The sequence below is a fragment of the Trichechus manatus genome, unplaced genomic scaffold (assembly GCF_000243295.1).
Source record: "Trichechus manatus latirostris isolate Lorelei unplaced genomic scaffold, TriManLat1.0 scaffold00043, whole genome shotgun sequence".
NCBI lineage: Eukaryota > Metazoa > Chordata > Mammalia > Sirenia > Trichechidae > Trichechus > Trichechus manatus.
Genome location: NW_004443979.1, coordinates 9847749 through 9868651, shown reverse-complemented (window position 1 = coordinate 9868651; position 20903 = coordinate 9847749). Strand labels below are relative to the sequence as shown.

General features: G+C 36.8%; 1 protein-coding gene across 2 annotated transcripts in view; it reads right to left on the bottom strand.

The window, feature by feature from the left end:
• Positions 1–20903, bottom strand: part of HEATR5A (HEAT repeat containing 5A) — a 134193-nt gene that overhangs the window by 78111 nt on the left and 35179 nt on the right. For both annotated transcript variants that reach the window (XM_023731485.1, XM_004376530.3), the window contains 7 exons: positions 18022–18171; positions 17162–17336; positions 9083–9243; positions 7637–7892; positions 6461–6616; positions 4812–5062; positions 1128–1239 (listed from right to left, as the gene is read on the bottom strand). In XM_023731485.1, the coding sequence (XP_023587253.1) occupies positions 1128–1239; positions 4812–5062; positions 6461–6616; positions 7637–7892; positions 9083–9243; positions 17162–17336; positions 18022–18171 (1261 nt within the window). The remainder of the gene's footprint in view (positions 1–1127; positions 1240–4811; positions 5063–6460; positions 6617–7636; positions 7893–9082; positions 9244–17161; positions 17337–18021; positions 18172–20903) is intronic.

Here is a 20903-nt window from a genome sequence, read left to right as displayed (position 1 = left end):
CAAATTACTTCACAGGTATCAAAATGATTTGGCCAAATCCAGTCAATTTGTTTTTTGGGTTTTCTTTTTTTTATTTTGTTATTGTTGTTGTTGTTGAGAATACACACAGCGCAACACACCAATTCAACAGTGTCTACATGTACAAATTAGTGACACTGATTACTTTCTTCTAGCTGTGTAACCATTCTCACCCTCCTTTTCTGAGTTGTTCTTCCCCATTCACATAAACTCACTGCCCCCTAAGGTTCCTATTTAATCTTTCAACTTGCTGTTGTCAATCTGATCCCATATAGACAGTTCTTAAAAAAGCATAATGCTCAAGGCAGACATTTTTTATTAGTTAAGCTATTGTTTGGTTTTAAGAAGACTTCAGAGATTTTTGGTTTAAAGGTTAAAGATTATCTCAGGGCAATAGTTTTGGGGGTTCATCCAGCCTTCATGGCTCTAGAAAGTCTGGAGTTCATGAAAATTTGAAATCCTGTTCTGCATTTTCCCCTTTTGATCAGGATTCTTCTATACCAATTTGTTTTTTATTCTAGCAGTAATGTATATGACTATAAAATAGACTTACAGCAAAATATATTGCTGATAAAGTATTAAAATTAAGTTTCAAAGTTATGTGAAATATAATAGTTATGACCATTAAAAGAATTACTGATCTTTAATGAATGTAATTCAAATGAGCCCCATTTCCTTCAATGTAGCCACCTTAGTGGTGTTACCATTCCTCAAAACAAGTACAGAATTGGTTTTAGAGGCCCTGGTATATTCTTTTGCCTATCTTTATATTGTGCAAAATGATTTTTTTTCTGAAGATGAATGTGAGTGCTTTTTGGAACAGTCAATTATTCAGAGTTAAGCCTGAAATATGGTCAAACTGGCTTATCCTACTTATGAGTCATAAACTGGTCTTAAAGAGAAATTCCAAAGAGGAGATCTGAAAGCATTCTGAGCAATGGAGTAAAGGATATGGCTTCCTAAAGTGACTACTAGAAGAAAAATGTTTGCATGGACATTTAAATTCTGGTACGTATTAAAAGGTAGTCTTGTCAAGTCATATATTAGAGTATCTTACATTCAGAAAACACAAAGTTACCACAGTTATGTAGACCTTCCATAAGACTTACCCAATGTCATCAGAGAGGCAATCAACAGCCATCCAGCTTGTGTGCGCTGAGCTGAAAGGCGACTGTTTTGAGCTGCAGAACACAGCAAATCCTCTGCTAATGTCATAATAATCTATTTATGATTAGAAGAATAAGGTTAAAAAAAAAAGGCATATCAGTTTATAGGTTACTAAAGAAATGACAGGAACTAATAATAATCTCTAGCAATATTAACTCTTACATATAATAAATGCAAGTGATGAAGGACTGTCATTCATGCAGACTATACTAAAGGACTATGTCATAAAGGAAAGTAAAAAAAAAAAATTAAGTATTCAAGGTTAAATACTACTGTATTGGGTAGTACACAGCAACCCTGTTAATTCTTTGTAGAGTATATGCAACAAAATTGTAAGACTGTTCAAGTATAGCTGTACTGAGTTTGAATTTATTTTTAGCTTTAAGCAATTATCCTCCTAGATATATAATTACCAGAAAAGTTTCATTACAGGAGTTACAGCTCCCTTTTAAAAATTCTATACACCTAAGTGACTGAAAACAGTCTTTCTATAGGCAATATACTATCGTAGTTAAAAGTAGTAAAATAGTCTCACATTATAGTAAGTTTCACAATAGAGGATTCACTAAAATGTTACATTGTAAAAGTCTTATGAAACAGGCAGTTATAAAATAACGGGGGAAAAACCAAATGTCTCATATTTAAGGATAATGTATATTTAGGCTGTACAAAGACCAGGAGGCATCTAATCAACATCTCTGTCACCAATCACCTCCGGAAGCGCATCAAGTATTACGAGTTGACATACAGATTTTTCTAGCCACACTTGCAGACGTTATGGAACGACAGCCTGTCACCTATGTTCCATAGTTAAAGTCTCAAAGCATTCCAGAGAGCCAGTAAACAGATATTGTTTTCTTTGATACCCCCTAGTTGGCTGACTCAAAAACATGTCTAGACTGACTTCACTGGTAGCTGCCAGCTAACCAGTTTACCAAAAAATGTGCAAACAAGATTCATTGTTCCCATACTGTCTGTAGTTTTTCCTCTCTCCTTTTTCTTTTATATAAAAATTCTATTTTTGCCTTTGATGGATGACATCATTTTACTGATTGATCTCCTTTATATGCAAGCAACAGTGTGCTAATAATTAACTAAATGTCTTTGAGTTATCGATACCAGTTATCCCCAGATGGAATTTTAAAAACATTTACCCAGAGAAATATTATTAAAACTCTGAAAGTTCTATATAATGCTATTAGATTAGTGGTATGTTTCAGGTACAATTTAAACTACAAAGGTTTTTATAAGATGATTTGAGAACGCAACTTTGACTTTTTAATTTCCAGGGCTTCGAACTGGTACATTCCAGTTTGACCTTCTGCTGAGAATTTGCATTTCCACCCAGATATACTGAATCAGAATCAATATTTTAACAAGATCCCTATGTGTTTCTTTTTAAACATAATCTTTTAAAAAGGTAGATTCTGATTCAATATATACAGGATGGAAATGAAAATTCTCAGCAAGGGGTTGAATCAGAATGAACCGGTCCAAAGCCCTGGTTATTTCTAAAGAGAAAGGCTAGTGTAGTTTAAAACTACCAATCAACTTACTACTAATTTAGGTCCACCTGCAATCTATACATAATGGATGGCACTCAAAAAGAATGAGGTCAAAACAAATCAATCTAGGTGACATTAGGACAAGTGGATATTCTCTCAGAAAGTTCAAATACAATATACCCAACCCATTGCTCTCAAGTCAATGACAACTCATAGTGACCCTACAGGACAGAGGAGAACTGCCTCATAGGGTTTCCAAGGAGTGGCTGGTGGATCGAACCGCTGACCATTAGGTTAGCAGCTGAGCTCTTAACCACTGCGCCACCAGGGCTCTGAACACAATATGGACGATGGGAATCTTGTCTGTCTGAATTAATGAGATTCAAGGATATTAAGTTTAGATAATTCTTTACTCAGCACGGGGTGATATGTGCTGATTCAGAATATAGCTAAAATGATAATAAATTTAAATGAATAATACCACCTCCCAAAGCTGTCAATCACCTTACTACAAATGTACTGCCAAAGCTCAAAACAGATTTGGAATTTTTAGAAGTTATAATATGTTCTTTTGCATAAACTAAACTGTGGGGGATATACTATTATATTCATTAATAATGCCACAGGAGTGACAATAAGAAAGAATGGTGACAAGAAAGTTAGGGGGCAGTGAGTTCATGTTAATGATGGAGGAATAATTTAGAAAAGGAGGGTGAGAATGGATGCACAACCTGAAGAATGTAATCAGTATCACTGAATTGTACTTGTAGAAATTGTTGAATTGTGTACGATTTGCTGTATACACTGTCGTCAACAACAACAATAAAAATAAATTATTAAAAAAAGAAACAATGGTGACTTGTTTCTTCAAAAACACTTATACGCATGTGAGGCCTGGGTTATGAGGGCTTTTGTTGTTAACAATATTAATATTCTCTGATAAGTTGCATTTCCCAGTTATCCAAAAAGAAAAAAAAAAAAAAACCCCACATTATCCTTTGAAAAAACAAAAACCAAACTTCTGTAGTTTTCTTCAAAATTCTTTGTACATTAAAACTGAGTTATTTACTCACTAGGTTCTATATCATTTATCCAGAAACCTACATTTTTAGGTAGCTATACAATTATTTTGGCTTTTTTTTTTTTTTTAAAGTTATCATTATGAACTCATGGGGTCTTATATTTTTAATGAGCTTTAAATCCACAGTAGTCAATAAATTATCCTTTTTGATGCTCAAATTATCCCATCTTAGGTCAGCAGGAGTCCCTTAAGTTGTCTCCTGTGGCCCTTCAACATGAATTCAGTAGTCTTTGATGACTTCCTTGCTCTCTGGAATGACCCAGGCTTATATTGTGCATTTCCTGCCACAGACCTGGTACCAGCCATTCCCTCACGGAGTCTTGATTCCTTTTGGTGGAACTGGTATTCAAAACTACAGTCTAGGCACTAGGGATATCCCTGCTATCGAGCTGTCGTCATTTTTAGGCCTCTTCACTGGACAGAGTGAAGACGTAAATATTAAAATTTTTAAATGAAATAATAAAATTATTAATTCATACTGACACAGCTAATTCAAACTTTATATATGGAGTTTTTTGCTTAACTTTCTTGATTCTATAGCTGTAGCTCTTTTTTTCTTAAATAGAAAATAAAGATTCCTAACAACATTAATGTTAATTATTTATCTAGTTTATCTTACTATATATAAGCTAATTTCAAAATAACACCATCAATAATACCACTAACTATAAGATTACTGAATGAAATTTAAGATTTCTTTTGCGGCTCTACTTGTCCTTTACAATGTAACTTTAAATGCACTTATATGGTACGGTTAGATATACAGCAAAATAAAACCTTCATGATCAAATTCTGTTACTAAATGGAGCTATTTCTAGCAAAAAAAACCACAATACAGCACTGCTATTTAAGTGTGGATAAAACATTTCTTTGTTTTTCCACAGTAATTATGTTCATAATATTTAACACTTTTAGGAGTAGTATGACTGATCACTCAAGTATTTGCCCTGCGAGGCTTTGACTAGGCAGTACACAAAAAGAGTACGTTTTTAGGAAGAACTTGAAACATCATTATTGTATACGGAGAATGAAATCCTTACCTTGCCTTTTCCATGAGGAATTCCTAAAGGACAATGTTTCACTGCTCCCAACAAAGCTGCCACAGCAAAACTAAAGCCAGTCACTGCTTCGGGGGAAGACTTAAGTACAGAAAGTCGTTCAAGGCAACGGTCTAAGAGTGGTGTTAGGTAGGAAGGTAACGCCACAGCAATGCAGTGTAAACACCAAGCTGCTGCTAGTCGAACGGATATGCTAGGATGAAGAATAACTGAAATGACACTGTCAAGAATGCCTAGAAGGAAGAATAGGCAGATGACTTAGGTACACAGACAAAACTCAGCCATAAAATAGTCACACGTGGATACAAAATATATTTTAATCCGAAGTCAAATGTTTATAAATAATTTTTATATCCAAGAATTACTTCTACTAATTTCTTATGAAAACTAGCTTAAATTAAGTCAAGATAAACAAAAGAAACTTTTTATTTCCTGAAATGAGCCAATGTTGTGTTTACTTTATCTTGAGATCATTACCAATTTGGTACTAGGAATTAAAAATTATCAATAAATAACAAAAACACCTTGAGAAGAAATGTCACATTTTGCCTGATCTTCTGTTTTTTTCCTCCCTTCTATTATACCTATCTATATATTTAGTACAAATACTATCTACTGTACTCCTTTTACCTGAGAACAAAATGTTAAATAAAATTGAGGCTTTGCTGGGTTCTCAGTGGGCTACTAACCCACCATGAAGACAGTAAAGTGCTTCCACAAGTAAGAAAAAAGTCTATATTTGCTATGGTTCAACAAATACCTTCATCAAAACATACCACAACAGGTTCATGTGGACTGCTACTTAAATTATATGTGTCCTATGGTTAAATAGCTTACAAACAAAATAACAACGTAAAGCTTTTCAGTCAGTGGGAAATGTGTATCACAGTCAAAGGATAAAAGCTATTAAAAAGGTTTAAAAACATGAACAAATAAGCCAGTCATAAATGACCACAAACTGCAGGATTTCATTTAAATGAAATGTCAAGAACAGGCAGATCGAATCCAGACAGATTAGGGGCTGGGATTAGGGTGGGACGATGGGGTGGGGGTGGGGGTGACTGCTTAAGGGTATAGGGTTTCCTTTTGGGGCGATGAAAATGTTTCAGAAGTAAATAGTGGTAACGGTTGCATGACTGTGACTATATGAAAAACCACTGAATTATATACTTTAAAACGGTGAATTTTACAGTATATGAATTAATTCTCAATAAACCTACTATAAAAGAAGAAAGATGAAATAATTTTCAAAGACAAAAATAATAAAGAGTGAAAAGACCTTTGAGGAAATGAATTACTTGTACCATACAGAAACTCATATTTTCACTGCAGATAAGAAATTTGAGTTCAGCTTCATTTCTCTTTTAAGTTCTTCCATATTACCTTAAACATCTCCATAAAGGAGAGGGGCTGTTTAGAGACCAACCTCTAATTAAGAAAGCAAAAGAGATTCAAATACATACATATTTTTCATAACCTTTCTTACATGTACTTCATAAGACATCCCTAATAAACCTAAAGTGGAATCCCTAACAACTGAACACTATTAGGGAGATTCCCTTTCTTAGAACAGTTGTTTAGAGTTAAAGTAAAAACAAGGTATTCAAAGCAGCCACAAACAATAGATATACCTGTACTTGAATCTTGTAGCAAAGGTGCAGCTGTGGTGCTAAGACTGTGTATAAGATTTCCAAGTTCTTGTAAAGCACATATCAGCATATTCTGGCTGGCTGCTACATCTGTGGATCCAAGCTGGGCTTCCAAATTACCATCACTCATTACGGCATCTGATTAAAGTGTAAGAATTAACTATGCAATCACTGTTTTATTAAAATATATTGTAGGAGTGATTATTACAAGGAAAAAAGAATAAATGCAAAAATTAAAACATCATTTAAATCTATATGAAACTCTTGAAGCAGTAACTAAAATACTAAAGTGGGAACTTACATCAATAAAGGAAGAATTAAATTAATGTAATTTGATTTAGAAGAGTACCGGGCGGCAAAAGAGCCCTGGTGGCACAGTGGTTAAGAGGTTGGCTGCCAACCAAAAGGCTGGCAGTTTGAATCCACCAGCCACTCCTTGGAAACCCTATGGGGGCAGTTCTACTCTATCCTATAGGGTTGCTAGGAGTCAAAATCGACTCACCGGCAATGGGTTTGGTTTTGGTTTTGGTTTTGGTTTGGGTGGCGAAAATGGTTAACAGGCTTGGTTGGTGGTTCAAGCCCATCTAGATGCTCCTTGGAAGAAAGGTCTGGTGATCTACTTCTGAAAAATCAGGTATTAAAACACTATGGAGCACAGTTCTACTCTGGCATACATGGGGTTGTCATGAGTTAGAATCAACTTGACTGCAGTCAGTTTTAATGTGATTTAGTTCAAACAACCTTGATTTATATCCCTTATTACTCTTTAGCAACTGGCATTGAAAGAGAGAACTCAAGGGAAACTAAAAAAGATTCTGATTTTAATGACACTCAAGATAAGCAGAGTGCATTTAGTATAAGAACTGAGATGGACTAAATTGTTTCAAAAACAATTTATCTTAACTTCTACAGGAAGCAGACCATGAATTCTGAGATACTATTATCACAAGCCTTCAAATTTTAAACTGTTTAACATATATGATAGTTCTTATCAAGTCAGATAATTTACATCTGACCTATATATTAATTTCTTTATCCTGAAACAACTAACCTCTATTATAAAAGTTTTTATATTAACATAGTAATATACCAGTCTAGGGTTTCCAAAGGGACAAATTCTTTAGCACTGCTAAACAGACAGTCTTAGTAGATCCATACCTACAACTTTCTTTTGTTTCCAGATGGCCTGGCAAATATCCTTGGCAGCAGCAATTTGAGCCTTTTCTCCAAGAAGGCCTCCTATAGTAGCTCGAAGGATGAATGAAACACAACGGCGACAGCAGACAGCATCAATCTGGGTTTGGGTGGCTTTAGAGTTCGACTGTGACACGAGGCTTAGGATATGAGAAAGAAAGGCAGCGAAATTTCTCTCTAGCCAAGCTCCTCCGAGTGTTGAAACAAATACAACATAAGCCTAAAAAAAAGAAAGGAATTTTATCTTTAAAATGAAATCATTTCAATGATATATTAATATTTTCTCTTCTATAAAATATGCTGGATTTACTAAAGCCAAAACTGAAGCACATAGGCCTTTCAACTGAGATTTCATTTATGCTGCCTGTCTGTTTTACTTTGGTCAGCCTGTACGAGGTTTCAGGATAGCCAGCGCAGTCAGCTAAATATGTAATACATGTCCGTGACTTTTCTGAACTAAAGTTTCAAGCTACTTAAAATTCTGAATAAGAAAACCCAAATCAAACAGATGAACACACTGTAAGAATTAACTATGCTCCAACACTATAACTCTAAGGGAATCTGGGTTCTAGAAATCTGAAAGGAATGTTTACAGTGAAGAATTGCTGCTCTTTATTTTTATCAATATCAATGGTTTGTCTTATTACAAAGATACAAAGACAACTAGTTTTCTTATGTAATCGGTTTCTTAGAAGCACATAGTCTAATTACAATTATATTGGTACTTCCTATATTTTCAAGAAGTCTAATATTACAGTGTATAAAACAATGAGGACAATGGTGAATTTTCAAAAATATAAGTTTGCTCTGAACCATGACGGCACTAGGAAAAAAGACTGTTAAAGGAAAGAATGCAGAGGCCTCCGCGTTGTTTTATTCTAAGATATTTTTTCTAAGAGTTATGCTTTTTTAATTTTGTTTAGGACGAAGAATTTAAGCACTTAATGGATTACAAGCTGTAATCTTTATTTAGGAGTTGAAATCATATAAAGTGGAAATATTGCCCATGCCGAATAATATATACCTAACGGCTTCGATTTTTACTGTACGAACCCACAAACAATGGAAAACATGTTAAACCACAAGACACATGAAAATTTAAGGCCTAGAAACAAACAAAAATAGTGTTGTTTGTGTTTCAAAGGAAACAAACAAAATTCCTCCATTATTAGGATGAGTTAATTAAACACACTGTGTAATAGCCTCATATTTAGTTTGCTTTGCTCAGGGTAAATAAGGTTCTCTTACTTGTAACCTAGTTTTTAAAAAAATGGCCTCACAACTTCAATTTATGATTATGAGAACTTAACTATAACCTTGCATGGTATCACTTCTACCTGGAGTTAGATACTAAAACTTTCATTATAGGCCAGTGAGGGTTACATTTGGATTCTGATTTGTGATTCCAACCTGAGTAACTCCAACTCGAACATCCCTACTGACTGAACTGGTTCCTTTCAGCATATCTCCACTGGCTCGAAGAAATCCTGAACTCCCACGTAGAAACCCTGTTCCTAGCAATTCCAGAACTTCCTCCAGAGATACTTTGCGAATGCTTTGACGTGAGGCTGCTATAACGAAGAACAAAATAAAACCGTGATTCATATTTTACAGACTAAATTTTAATGCATGATTTTGATTTGCAAAAAGCCAATGTTAATAGAAACAAAAATAAACTAAAAATTCAAACAAAATGCAAAATTTACAGGACATTAGACACATTAATGCACAAAATAAGTCACAGAAGGGTTCTGAGGTCAAGTCAGAATATAGCCTGAACTACCGTGTCAGTGACATCTTAAAGTCTGCACCACTTTGATATCACGCCCTACTGCTCTTTTCCTCAAATGTAGATAAAACAAAGAAGTGAAAAGGCTAACCACCTGTATACTTTAGAATAAAAAAAAAAGTAAACTTCTCCAGTTCTCCAGGATGAAATCAGTATCCAATGTCTTGAAAATTCTTTTGAAATACTAAAAGTGAACAAAATTTTTTTTTATTTTCCCAAAAGCTCTGTGACTCTTAACGAAATTTATATAAACTAACCACCATGTTCAATTTTCTAAATTCCCAAATGGCTGCACAACTTTTGTTATTTCCTCCACCTATCAAGAAACCAAAACTAAGTATTACTAGAACCACTCAGCAGCCTTTAGGCTACAGTAATTAAGAGGTCTTGGTCAGGGCAGGAATGTTTGTTTGCCATTAATGTGATACAGCTGAGTTTCTCCCTGAAGTCTACAGTATTCTCAAATCAACTGGGTCCTTAAAAAAAAAAAAAAAGGACCATTTTTTCCCTTTGATTCTTCTGAAAAATGATGGTTATAACCTCTGACATTTACAGACTCAAGCCACACAGCAGTGGAGAAATAAAATTCTGTTAAAGTTATGAACAAAGAATCAAATGCTGAACTTTAAAAAGGAGATAACCATCTGAGACCAATGAAAATCTATTCTGACATTTGGAACAGAAACATCGGTAGGAAGAAAACAAACACAAAATCTATGCCCTTATGGATCATAAATTCTAGGAAGGAGAGAAAACAACAAACATTAACAAATGACTGAACATAGGCCAAAAAACCAAACCCACTGCCACTGAGTTGATTCCAACTCACAGCCACCTGCGTCGGGTTTCCAAGGCTGTAAATCCTTAGGAAGCAGACTGCCACATCTTTCTCCTGCGGAGAGGTTGGTGGTTTCAAACCGCCTACCTCTTGGTTAGCAGTCGATCGCTTTAACCACTGCACCACCAGGGGTCCTTTCGCTAAATATATACTATGTGAGATACCGATTAAGAGTAATAAGAGAAAACAGAACTGGGTAAATGAGGTCAGGAGCACTGGGGGGTGGGTGCAAGTGTTGATCATTTTAAATAGGGTCATTAGGTTAGGACTCACTGAGAGAATGACATTTGAACACTGTTTGAGAGTGGTAAAGGAATTAGCCATGCACGTTATCTGGAGAAAAGAGCATTCTAGACAGAGGAAACAGGTAAGGAAAAAAGGCCTTGATGCCTAGTGTGCTCCAGCAGAGCAATATGGATGGAGCAGTGGAGGGGTCTAGTGGGAGAGAGGACAGAGTGTACAAATAGGGAAGGGATAGATGACACAGGACCCTGAAGGCCATTATAATAATAGTGTGGGTGAAATGAGGAGCCAGTGGAGGACTCTGAGCAGAGAAGTGATATAATCTGACACTCTGCTGCTGTGCTGAGAACAGACTGCAGAGGAGGGTAGGGGTGGAAGTATGGAGATGGATTAGGAGTAATTTAGTAATTCAGGCAGGAGATGATGGTGTCTGAGAGCAAAGAGGTTGCAGTGCAGTGGATGGAGTCTGGATATACATACATATACATTTTTAACCTTTTTATTAGAAAAAAATTGAAATGACAGAAAAGCTGCAAGAATAGTACAATGAATTCTCATATGCTCTTCACCTAGACTCGCCGTATTTTATCACTTTCGTATCATATATATATATGTATTTCTTACTGAAACATTTGAAAGTAACATTGCAGATGTCAAGACCCCTAGCCCCTAAATATCCTAAGAACAAAGACAGTCTCTTATACAACCAGTGCATTACTATCACCTGAAGAAAACTTAATATTGATAGAATATTATCTAATATGCAATCCATAGACAAACTTCACCAATGTGCTTTATATTTATAGCCCATTTTTTGTCCAAGCCATGATCATGTATTACATTTAACTGTCATGCTTCTTTAGTCTCCTTAAATATATGTTAGCACAGTTCTTCAACCTTTGTCTTTCATATTGATATTTTTGAAGAACACATGTATGATCAGTTGTTTAAAAGAACAGCCCTCAATTTGAGTTTGTTTGGTATTAGAACTTCTGGCAGGAAAACTACATAAAAGATGTTGTATCCTCAGTGCATAACATCAAAAGACAGTGGCAGGCAAGGTGTCAGTCTGTCCCTACATTATTAACATCAACCTTGAACACTAGAAAAAATGTGGGTTTGCCAGGTTTCTCCACTGTAAAATTACCATGTTTCCCTTTGTAATTACTATGTAACCTGAGTGGCAAGACTTTAAAATGGCATAAATACCCTGTAATCTATCAAACTTGCATCCGAGACTACTGATGATTCTTATCTGCATAATTATTATAATGATTGCAAAAATGGTCATTTTCTAATGATCATTACTTCTACATTTATTAGCTGGCACTCTACTATAAAAAGAACTTTCTATTATTCCCTTTTATTTATTTTCCATATGTACTCATAATCTTTTTTTATTTAATAGGGTATAATACATTTCTGTCATTACTTATTTTGATTGTAATACTGTTCTGGGCTTGCCCAGTGGACGTCTCTTCTGAAAGCTGACCAGTGGAAACGCCTTACTTTTTGGCAAAACAAGATGTTCCAGGCTCATCTTGGCCCTGGCCTTTCCCAACCCAAAAATCAGCCATTTCTCCAAGGACTACAGGTTCTGGATATGTTTATAAGATGGTCAAGATGATTAGAGGTCGGATGTGAGAGAAACAGAAAAATCAAGGATGACTTCAAAGATTTTTGGCTTGAATAACTGCAAGGATGGATGGAGTTTTCATCAACTTAGATCAGTAGGCCTGCAAGTAGAGCACATGTGTGTGTATGTGTGGGAGAAGGGCAATCAACGTATTTCAAACAAGTTTGAAATATCAAGTTGGTATCTGAAGAGAGAGTCAAATGGACAGCTGGATATGAGAGTCTGGCGTCCAGGAGAGAACGACGGGCTAAAAATATAAATCCAAGAATCACTGGTATATGCTGTTGTTGTTAGGTGCTATCAAGTTAGTTCCGACTCATAGCGACCCTATGTACAACAGAATGAAACATCACTCAGTCCTGCGCCATCCTCACAATCGTTGTTATGCTTGAGCCCACTGTTGCAGCCACTGTGTCAATCCACCTAATTGAGGGTCTCCCTCCCTTTCACTGACCCTCCACTGTAAATGTGCTTTACAGTGATGTCCTTTAGCGTGATGTCCTTCTCCTGAGACTGATCCCACCTGATAATACGTTCAAAGTACGTGAGACATAGTCTCGCCATCTTCTGGTTGTACTTCTTCCAAGACAGATTTATTCGTTCTTTTGGCAGTCCATGGTATATTCAACTTTCTTCATCAATATCACAATTCAAAGGCATCAATTCTTCTCTGGTTTTCCTTATTCATCGTCTAGCTTTCACATGCATACGAGATGACTGAAAACACCATGGCTTTGGTCAGGGGCATCTTAGTCTTCAAGGTGACATCTTTGCTTTTTTAACACTTTAAAGAGGTCTTCTGCAGCAGATTTGCCCAATGCAATGTGTCGTTTGATTTCTTGACTGCTGCTTCCATGGGTGTGGATTGTGGATCCAAGTAAAATGAAATCCTTGACAACTTCAGTATTTTCTCCATGTATTATGATGTTGCTTATTGGTCCAGTTGTGAGGATTTTTGTTTTCCTGATGTTGAGGTGTAATCCATACTGAAGGCTGTAGTCTTTGCTCTTCATCACTAAGTGCTTCAAGTCCTCTTCACTTTCTGCAAGCAAGGTTGTGTCATCTATGTAATGCAGGCTGTTAAAGAGTCTTCTTCTAATCCTGATGCCACATTCTTGTTCATACAGTCCAGCTTCTCGGATTATTCCCTCAGCATACCAATTGAGCATACGCAGGTATATAGATGATAGTTAAGCTATAAGAATGGATAAGATCACCAAGGGAGTGAACATATGTAGAGAAGAACAGAAAACCAAGTACTAGGCTATGGGGCACTCCTCTAGGTTAAGGTGAGAAATCAGCAAAGATTGTACTGGAACATCTAATGAGGAAGAAGGAAAACCAGTGAGCAAGCGGTCCTAAAAGCTAGGTGAAAAAGAATCTGGAGGATGATCAACCTTTTTAAACACTGCTGAGAGGTCGAGTAAGATGATTGAGAACTGCCGACTGATTTTAGCAAGACTGCCCTGGTGGCGAGGGGGTTAAGCATCTGGCTGCTAACGAAAAAAGGGCAGCAGTTTGAATTCACCAGCCACTTCTCGGATAGTTCTAATCTGTCCTATAGGGTCGCTATGAGTCGGAATCGACTACAACGGCTATGGGTTTGGTTTGGTTTTGGTTTATATATAAGAACTTAAGTTCCACAAGGGCAAAGGCTTTTGCCTGTTTTTTCAACAACATTACCAAATGCTCAGAACAGGTCCAAGCCACGGTAAACAATAAATATTTGTTAAATAAATAAATGGATGTGAAGGTAACCTTCACAATAACAGTTTTGGTGGAATGACTGGGAAAAACCCTAACCGAAATGAGTTTGAAAGACATGGGAAGAGAGGAACTAAAGACAGTGAGTATCAACAGCTCTTCTGATGAATTGTGGCTACAAAAGGATGAAGAGAAATGAGGCTCTGGATGGCTGAGGATGTAAAGGTACAAGGTTTTATTTCTGTTCTTTTTTAAGAGGGAAGAAATAAACGCATGTTTGTATGCTGTAGGGAATAACCCAACAGAGAGGGGAAAACTGGTGTAGAAGAGAGAGGGGAGATTTCCTAGGGTAGTGTCCTTCAGCAGGTGAGAGAATGAGCTCTAATATACATTGAAGGGACTGGCTTTAATAGGAGACCAGAAAATTCATCTCAGTAACACTGGAAAAGTCATAAAGTGTATGGGTACCGATGCTGGTAGGTGAATGGATGTGGTAGGTGAAGTCTATGGAAGACAGGCCATCAAATGAAAGTGAGATGAGGGAAGAGGTTTGAGGTGAGAAAAAAGGTATAAAACTGTCAACTATGAAGTTGGAGAGTGAATGGACTAGGGAAATATAGTGTGATTGCGAGGCATGGTTAAGGTACATGATCAGGAAGTAATTTTAAAAGATTACATGAATCCCTGGCAACTTATCTCACTGTCAGGAAAATGTCCATACTCAATCTCCGCTTTTTAAGTGCCTTAGTATGACATACTATCTAACCGAAGTCTGTTAGTTTTACTAGGAAAATCATTCCACTTCTTTACTTCGTAGTCTTTGCATATTGTGACTGAATTATACAAACCATCATCATGTTTGCTTTCCAAATTACTAAGCACTATGTTGTCAACTCTTAGTGACTACTTAAAAAAAAAACTATTATGACATCTAGACCACTTTTTAGTTGTACAAAAATAACTCAATTTTAACACAACTAGAACTTACAGATACAAAATAATAGAATTTCTGACAAAAGATTAAGCCAAAGTTTTTTAGTGTGGATGAAGCTGTTTTTCATTTTATTTAGTGGGACTACAAAAATGCCAGTATTAGTTTAGTGCTATTGTATAGGAGCCCATAAGTTTAAATATTATTTATATTTATCATGCAATTCTACATTTTGTTTGTTTTTACTACAACTATTCACTAGTACTAACAACACAATTATAGAAATGAGCAATTTACATTTTCAGGAGAGTTTAATTAAACACATCTTCCAATTTCTTAGGTTACTTAAAATTTAATCTCTTAAATATCCTAACTTTTTTCCTTCCTTTTTTACAGGTTAGGTTTCTTTGTGGCTCCCCCCACCCCAAATAAATAAAAAGTCTAAGTGAGTTTCAAGATTAGAAGAGTTACAATAAAACAATCTTATTATAAATTTTAAACCACTGGGTCTTAACTGGAGATACACAGGACCACCTGTCCTCTCTCATCTCTGGCCGAAAAACACTGCTTTAGAAAAAAACTAGAATCTTCCTGTCTTAGTTATCTAGTGGTGCCATAACAAAAATATCACAAATGGATGGCTTTAGCAAACAGAAATTTATTCTCTCATAGTCTAGGAGGCTAGAAGTCTGGATTCAGGGTGCCAGCTCCTAAGGAAGCCTTTTTCTCTCTGTCAGTTCTGGGGGAAGGTCCTCATCATCAATCTTCCCCTGGTCTAGGAGCTTCTCAGCACAGGGACCCCCGGTCCAAAGGACATGCTCCATTCCTGGCTCTTCTTTCTTGGTGGTAGGAGGTCCCTCTCCTCTCTGCTCACTTCTCTCTTTCATATTTCAAAAGACACTGACTCAAGATACAATCTAATCCTGTAGATTGAGTCTTGCCTCATTAACATAACTGCTTCTAATCCTGCCTCATTAACATCACAGAGGTTAGGATTTACAACACATAGGATACTCACATCAGATCACAAAATGGTGGATAACCACACAATACTAGGAATCATGACCTAGTCAAGTTGACACATATTTTGGAGGGACACAATTCAATCCACAACACTTCCTTTATGTAGCAATGAAAAATTTCTAGACCAATGCTTCTCATTAAGCTTTAATGCGCATGTAAAGCATCTGGAGATTTTGCTAAAAGGAGAACTTCTGTTAAGTTGGGCCTGAGGTTTTGCACTTCTTATAAACTCCCAGATGATGCCAGTGTTGCTGTCTGAGGAGTAAAGTACTATATAACAATTACATTTTTATTTTTGTGACAGAGTTTAATCTTGGGGAACAGAATGATAAAATGAGTTTTTGATTATTCTAAACCAAACCAAACCGTTGGCCATCAAGTTGATTCCGATTCATAGCAACACCACAGGACAGAGCAGAGCTGCCCCATAGGGTTTTCAAGGCTGTAATCTTTACGGAAGCAGACTGCCACATCTTTCTCCCACCGAGCAGCTGGTGGGTTCAAACTGTTGACCTTTTGGTTAGCAGCTGAGCACTTTAACCTCTACGTTACCAGGGCTGTTTTTGATTATTCATCAGTGTCTTATATACAGTATAGGCTATTGTTGTAGTTAGCTGCAACTGACCCATGTGCAGAGTAGAACTGCTCCATAAAGTTTTCAAGGCTGTGACCTTTCAAAAGCAGACTGCCAGCGCTGTCTCCGGAGGTACCTCTGGGTGAATTTGAACTGCCAACCTTTTGCCTAGTAGTCGAGCACTTAACTGTTTGCACTACCCAGGGACTTCTACACTACAGATTACACACAGGCAAACTCCCTTGTTTTCAAAGAATACTCCATCCTTGCTGATTGTCTAGAAGTATATAAACAAGAAATAAAAGGAAACACAAAGTAAACTGTCCAAATACAGTACACTGCAAATACCTGTTGTTTGGAATGATCTACATCATTGATCCCTTACACTAACCCAGAAAATGGCAAGCCAAATGCATATACACACACATATATATATACACATATACATATGATGCTTAAAAGAAATTCTCCAAGATTTAGATCATATTTCTTACTGCAAATGACACTTCAAAGCTTACTTTTTAAAAATGGGCCAGAACAGAAAGGAAGACAATGACTAGATAAAGCACATTACTTGAGAAGTTCACTTTTTTCTCTCAGGACCTAATGCAATGTTTACACACTGAAACTGGTTTCTATCTTGCCTCTTTTTAAAAGTAATAACGGGTAGCAATAATGTTGCACATGTTTGTTTAAATCAACAGGGAAATATTTACTGATGACATTCTAAAAATAATTACATGAATTTTACCTGCTCCTGGATGTACAGAATTTATAGCTTTAGCCAATAATGTCCCCAGCAGCTTTGAAACGGAAATGCGCACACCATAACTGGAACCTTCAAAGGACTTAAAACATAGTGTGGCCACACTGTCCAGGTCTGTGCTCCACATAAAGACAGCCTCATTCTGAAGTTCAAGAAGACACTACTCAGTTGAAAAAAAAGAAATTAATAAAAAACAAAATATAAATGTCAGGCCCACACCAATATAAGCTACAGAAACTATAAAGATTAACAGAAATAATATATAAATTCAAAGTATCTAAAAAATGATTGCAGGCACAACACTTGCTAAAAGTCATAAAAATTATACCATATAAGGCAGTGCTCCCACAAAGGGCTGGTAGGGGAGGAGGAACCATTTATAATTCAGTAGGCTATGAAAAATGAATTAATCTGTTGGTTATGAGCAAATGGGAGAATAATCCCAACATAAAAAAACAGCTTAATTGTACTATCGAACCAACTAATCATGCTAAGAAGACTTGATTAAAAACAAAACATAACAATTCACTTTCAAACAATATTAAGCCTTATATGTAAATTTTAGTTTCCAGAATTATAGAAAGGAAGCATAATGGAGTGGAATGAGTACTTAGGGCCAGGGAACTTGAACTCCCACCCTCTGACAATGTGTTACAAGTTACCTGAAGAACCTTGGGAAATCCACATAACCCTCTAGGCCTCAGTTTATTCATATGTTAAAACGAGATAGTTAGTCCTAGGTTGTAGCTCTAAGATCATAGAACTGTTACTAATGCTTCCACAGCAATAAAATGGCTTCATTTTCTTTATATGAATTTTTTAGAAAGTCTGCTTATAAATTTTACCTTTGCAGCAGCGCAACGAACTGCCATGGATCTGTCTGTTAAGCATGATCTAGCAGCTTTATAAACATCCCTGTGGCAAGGTGTAGCAGCAGCTCCTAGTCCATTCAATATATTTTGCAGACTTAGCATAATCTCGTATCTACCTTGAGACTACCAACAAAGAAAAGAAAATATGTAAAGGATTTTAAATAAGGAAAAACAAAACTCCACTGTGAAGAACAGCAGGAAGCACTGATGTTTATCTTATGTATTAGAGAAATATTCAGATTTTTATACATACTAATCAACACATTGTGACATCAAGAAACACTAACAGTTGCAATTTTAATGAAGTGTTTATAATCTGAAAAATCTTATTTGTATATATTACATTTCCATCATATGTCTATATACATATATATATATATACACACACATTCTACTTGCCATTTTCTGGGTTAGTGTAAGGGAGCAATGATGTATGTAGATCATTCCAAACAACAGGTATTTGAAATCTACTCTATTTGGACAGTTTACTTTGTGTTTGTTTTTATTTCTTTTATAATTTTTTAAATTTTCTCCCGTACAAAAATTTATACATACATTGTTATGTGACTCTAATTGCTCTCCGTATACTGTGACAGCACACTCCTCGTTTCCACCCAATTACCCATGTCCATTCAACCAGCTCCTAACCCTCTCTGCCTTCCCATCTCATCTCCGGACAGAAGTTGCCCATTTAGTCTCTTGTATCTACTTGAGCTAAGAGGCACACTCCTCACAAGTATCACTTTATGTCCCACAGTCCAGTCCAATCCCTGTCTGAAGAGTTGGCCTCGGAAACTGTTTTCGTTCTGGGCTGATAGAGAACCCAGGGGCCATGCTTTCTGGGGTTCCTGCAGTCTCAGTCAGACTATTAAGTCTGGTCTTCTTACTAGAATTTGAGTTCTGCACCCCACCTTTCTTCTGCTCCATCAGGGACTCTCTGTCGTGTTCCCTGTCAGGGCGGTCATTGGTGGTAGCCCGGCACCATCTAGTTCTTCTGGTCTCAGGCTGATGAAGTCTCTGGTTTATGTGGCCCTTTCTGCCTCTTGGGCTAATACTTTCCTTGTGTCTTTGGTGTTCTTCATTCTCCTTTATTCCAGGTGGTTGAGACCAGTTGATGCATCTTAGATGGCCACTTGCAAGCTTTTAAGACCCCAGAGGCCACTCACCAAATTAGGATACAGAACATCTTCTTAATAAGCTTTGTTATGCCAATTGACCTAGATGTCCCCTGAAAGCATGGTCCCCGGACCCCTACCCCTGCTACTCTGTCCGTCAAAGTGTTTGAATGTATTCAGGAAACTTCTTAGCTTTGGTTTAGTCCAGTTGTGCTGACTTCCCCTGTAGTGTGTGCTGTCCTTCTCTTCACCTAAGATAATTCTTATCTACTGTCTAGTTAGTAAGTAACCCTCACTCTCCCTCCTCACCCTTGTAACCATCAAAGAATGTTTTCTTCTGTGTTTAAACCTTTTCTTGAGTTGGTGTAATAGTGGTCTTATACTGTTTTTATTTCTTGTTTATACACCTCTAGACAATAAGGATGGAATATTCTTTGAAAACAAGGGAGTTTGCCTGGATGTAATTTACAGTGTAGAAGTCCCTGTAGTGCAATCTCACAGGGTGGATGTGAAGATTAAATGAGATTATATTATGAGGTTATGGTTACTATAATAGAAATGTTATAATATAAATATAAATGGAAACCCTGGTGGTGTAGTGGTAAAGAGCTATGTCTGCTAACCAAAAGGTCAGCAGTCTGAAACCACCAGGTGCTCCTTGGAAACTCTATGGGGCAGTTCTAAAACTGCAGGCTCTGCCACCTACTAGTCACGACCTTGAGCATACCTGTTTTATCTGTAAAATGGAGACAAAAGCACCCACCACATATGAAGTGCTTAGTACAGTACCTGACATGTAATTAATGCTCAATAGATTTTATGGCTATTAACATTTTGCTATCTTTTATTGGTCTGGGTAGTTTAATACAGGTTAAGAGTCTGGGCTTTAGAATTAAAAAGACCTGGGTTTTAAATCTTGGTTCTGACCCTTAGCAGCTGTATGACTAAGTTTTTCTTATTTATTTCCTCATCTATATAATGAAGAGCCACTGGGAGAAGTAAGCCCCTGTGGGTAAAACATTCACCACAGTGCCTGGCACACTGAAAACACTCAAGGAACAGTAGATGCTTGCACTGTTTTGTTAGGTGCCGTGGAGTTGGTTCTGACTCATAGTGACCCTGTGTACGAGAGAACGAAACACCACCCGGTCCTTCACCTTCCTCACAATTGTTGTTACACTTGAGCCCATTGCTGCAGCCACTATGTCAATCCATCTCTTTAAATGTCTTCCTCTTTTTTGCTGACCATCTGTTTTACCAAGCATGATGTCCTTCTCCAGGGACTGGTCCCTCCTGATAATATGTCCAAAATATGTGAGACAAAGTCTCGCCATCCTTCCTTCTAAGGAGGATTCTGGCTGTACTTCTTCCAACACAGATTTGTTTGTTCTGGTAGTTCATGGTATATTTAATATTCTTTGCCAACACCACAATTAAAAGGCATCAAATCTTCTTCGGTCTTCCTTATTCACTGCCTAGCTTTCACATGCATATGAGGTGACTGAAAACACCATGGCTTGGGTCAGGCACACTTTAGTCCTTAAAGTGACATCCTTGCTTTTGAATACTTTAAAGAGATCTTTTGCAGCAGATCTGCCCAACGAAATGCATCATTTGGTTTCTTGAATGCTGCTTCCATGGGCGCTGATTGTGGATCCAAGTAAAATGAAATCCTTGACAACTTCAATATTTTCTCCATTTATCATGATGTTGCTTATTGGTCCAGTTGTGAGGATTTCT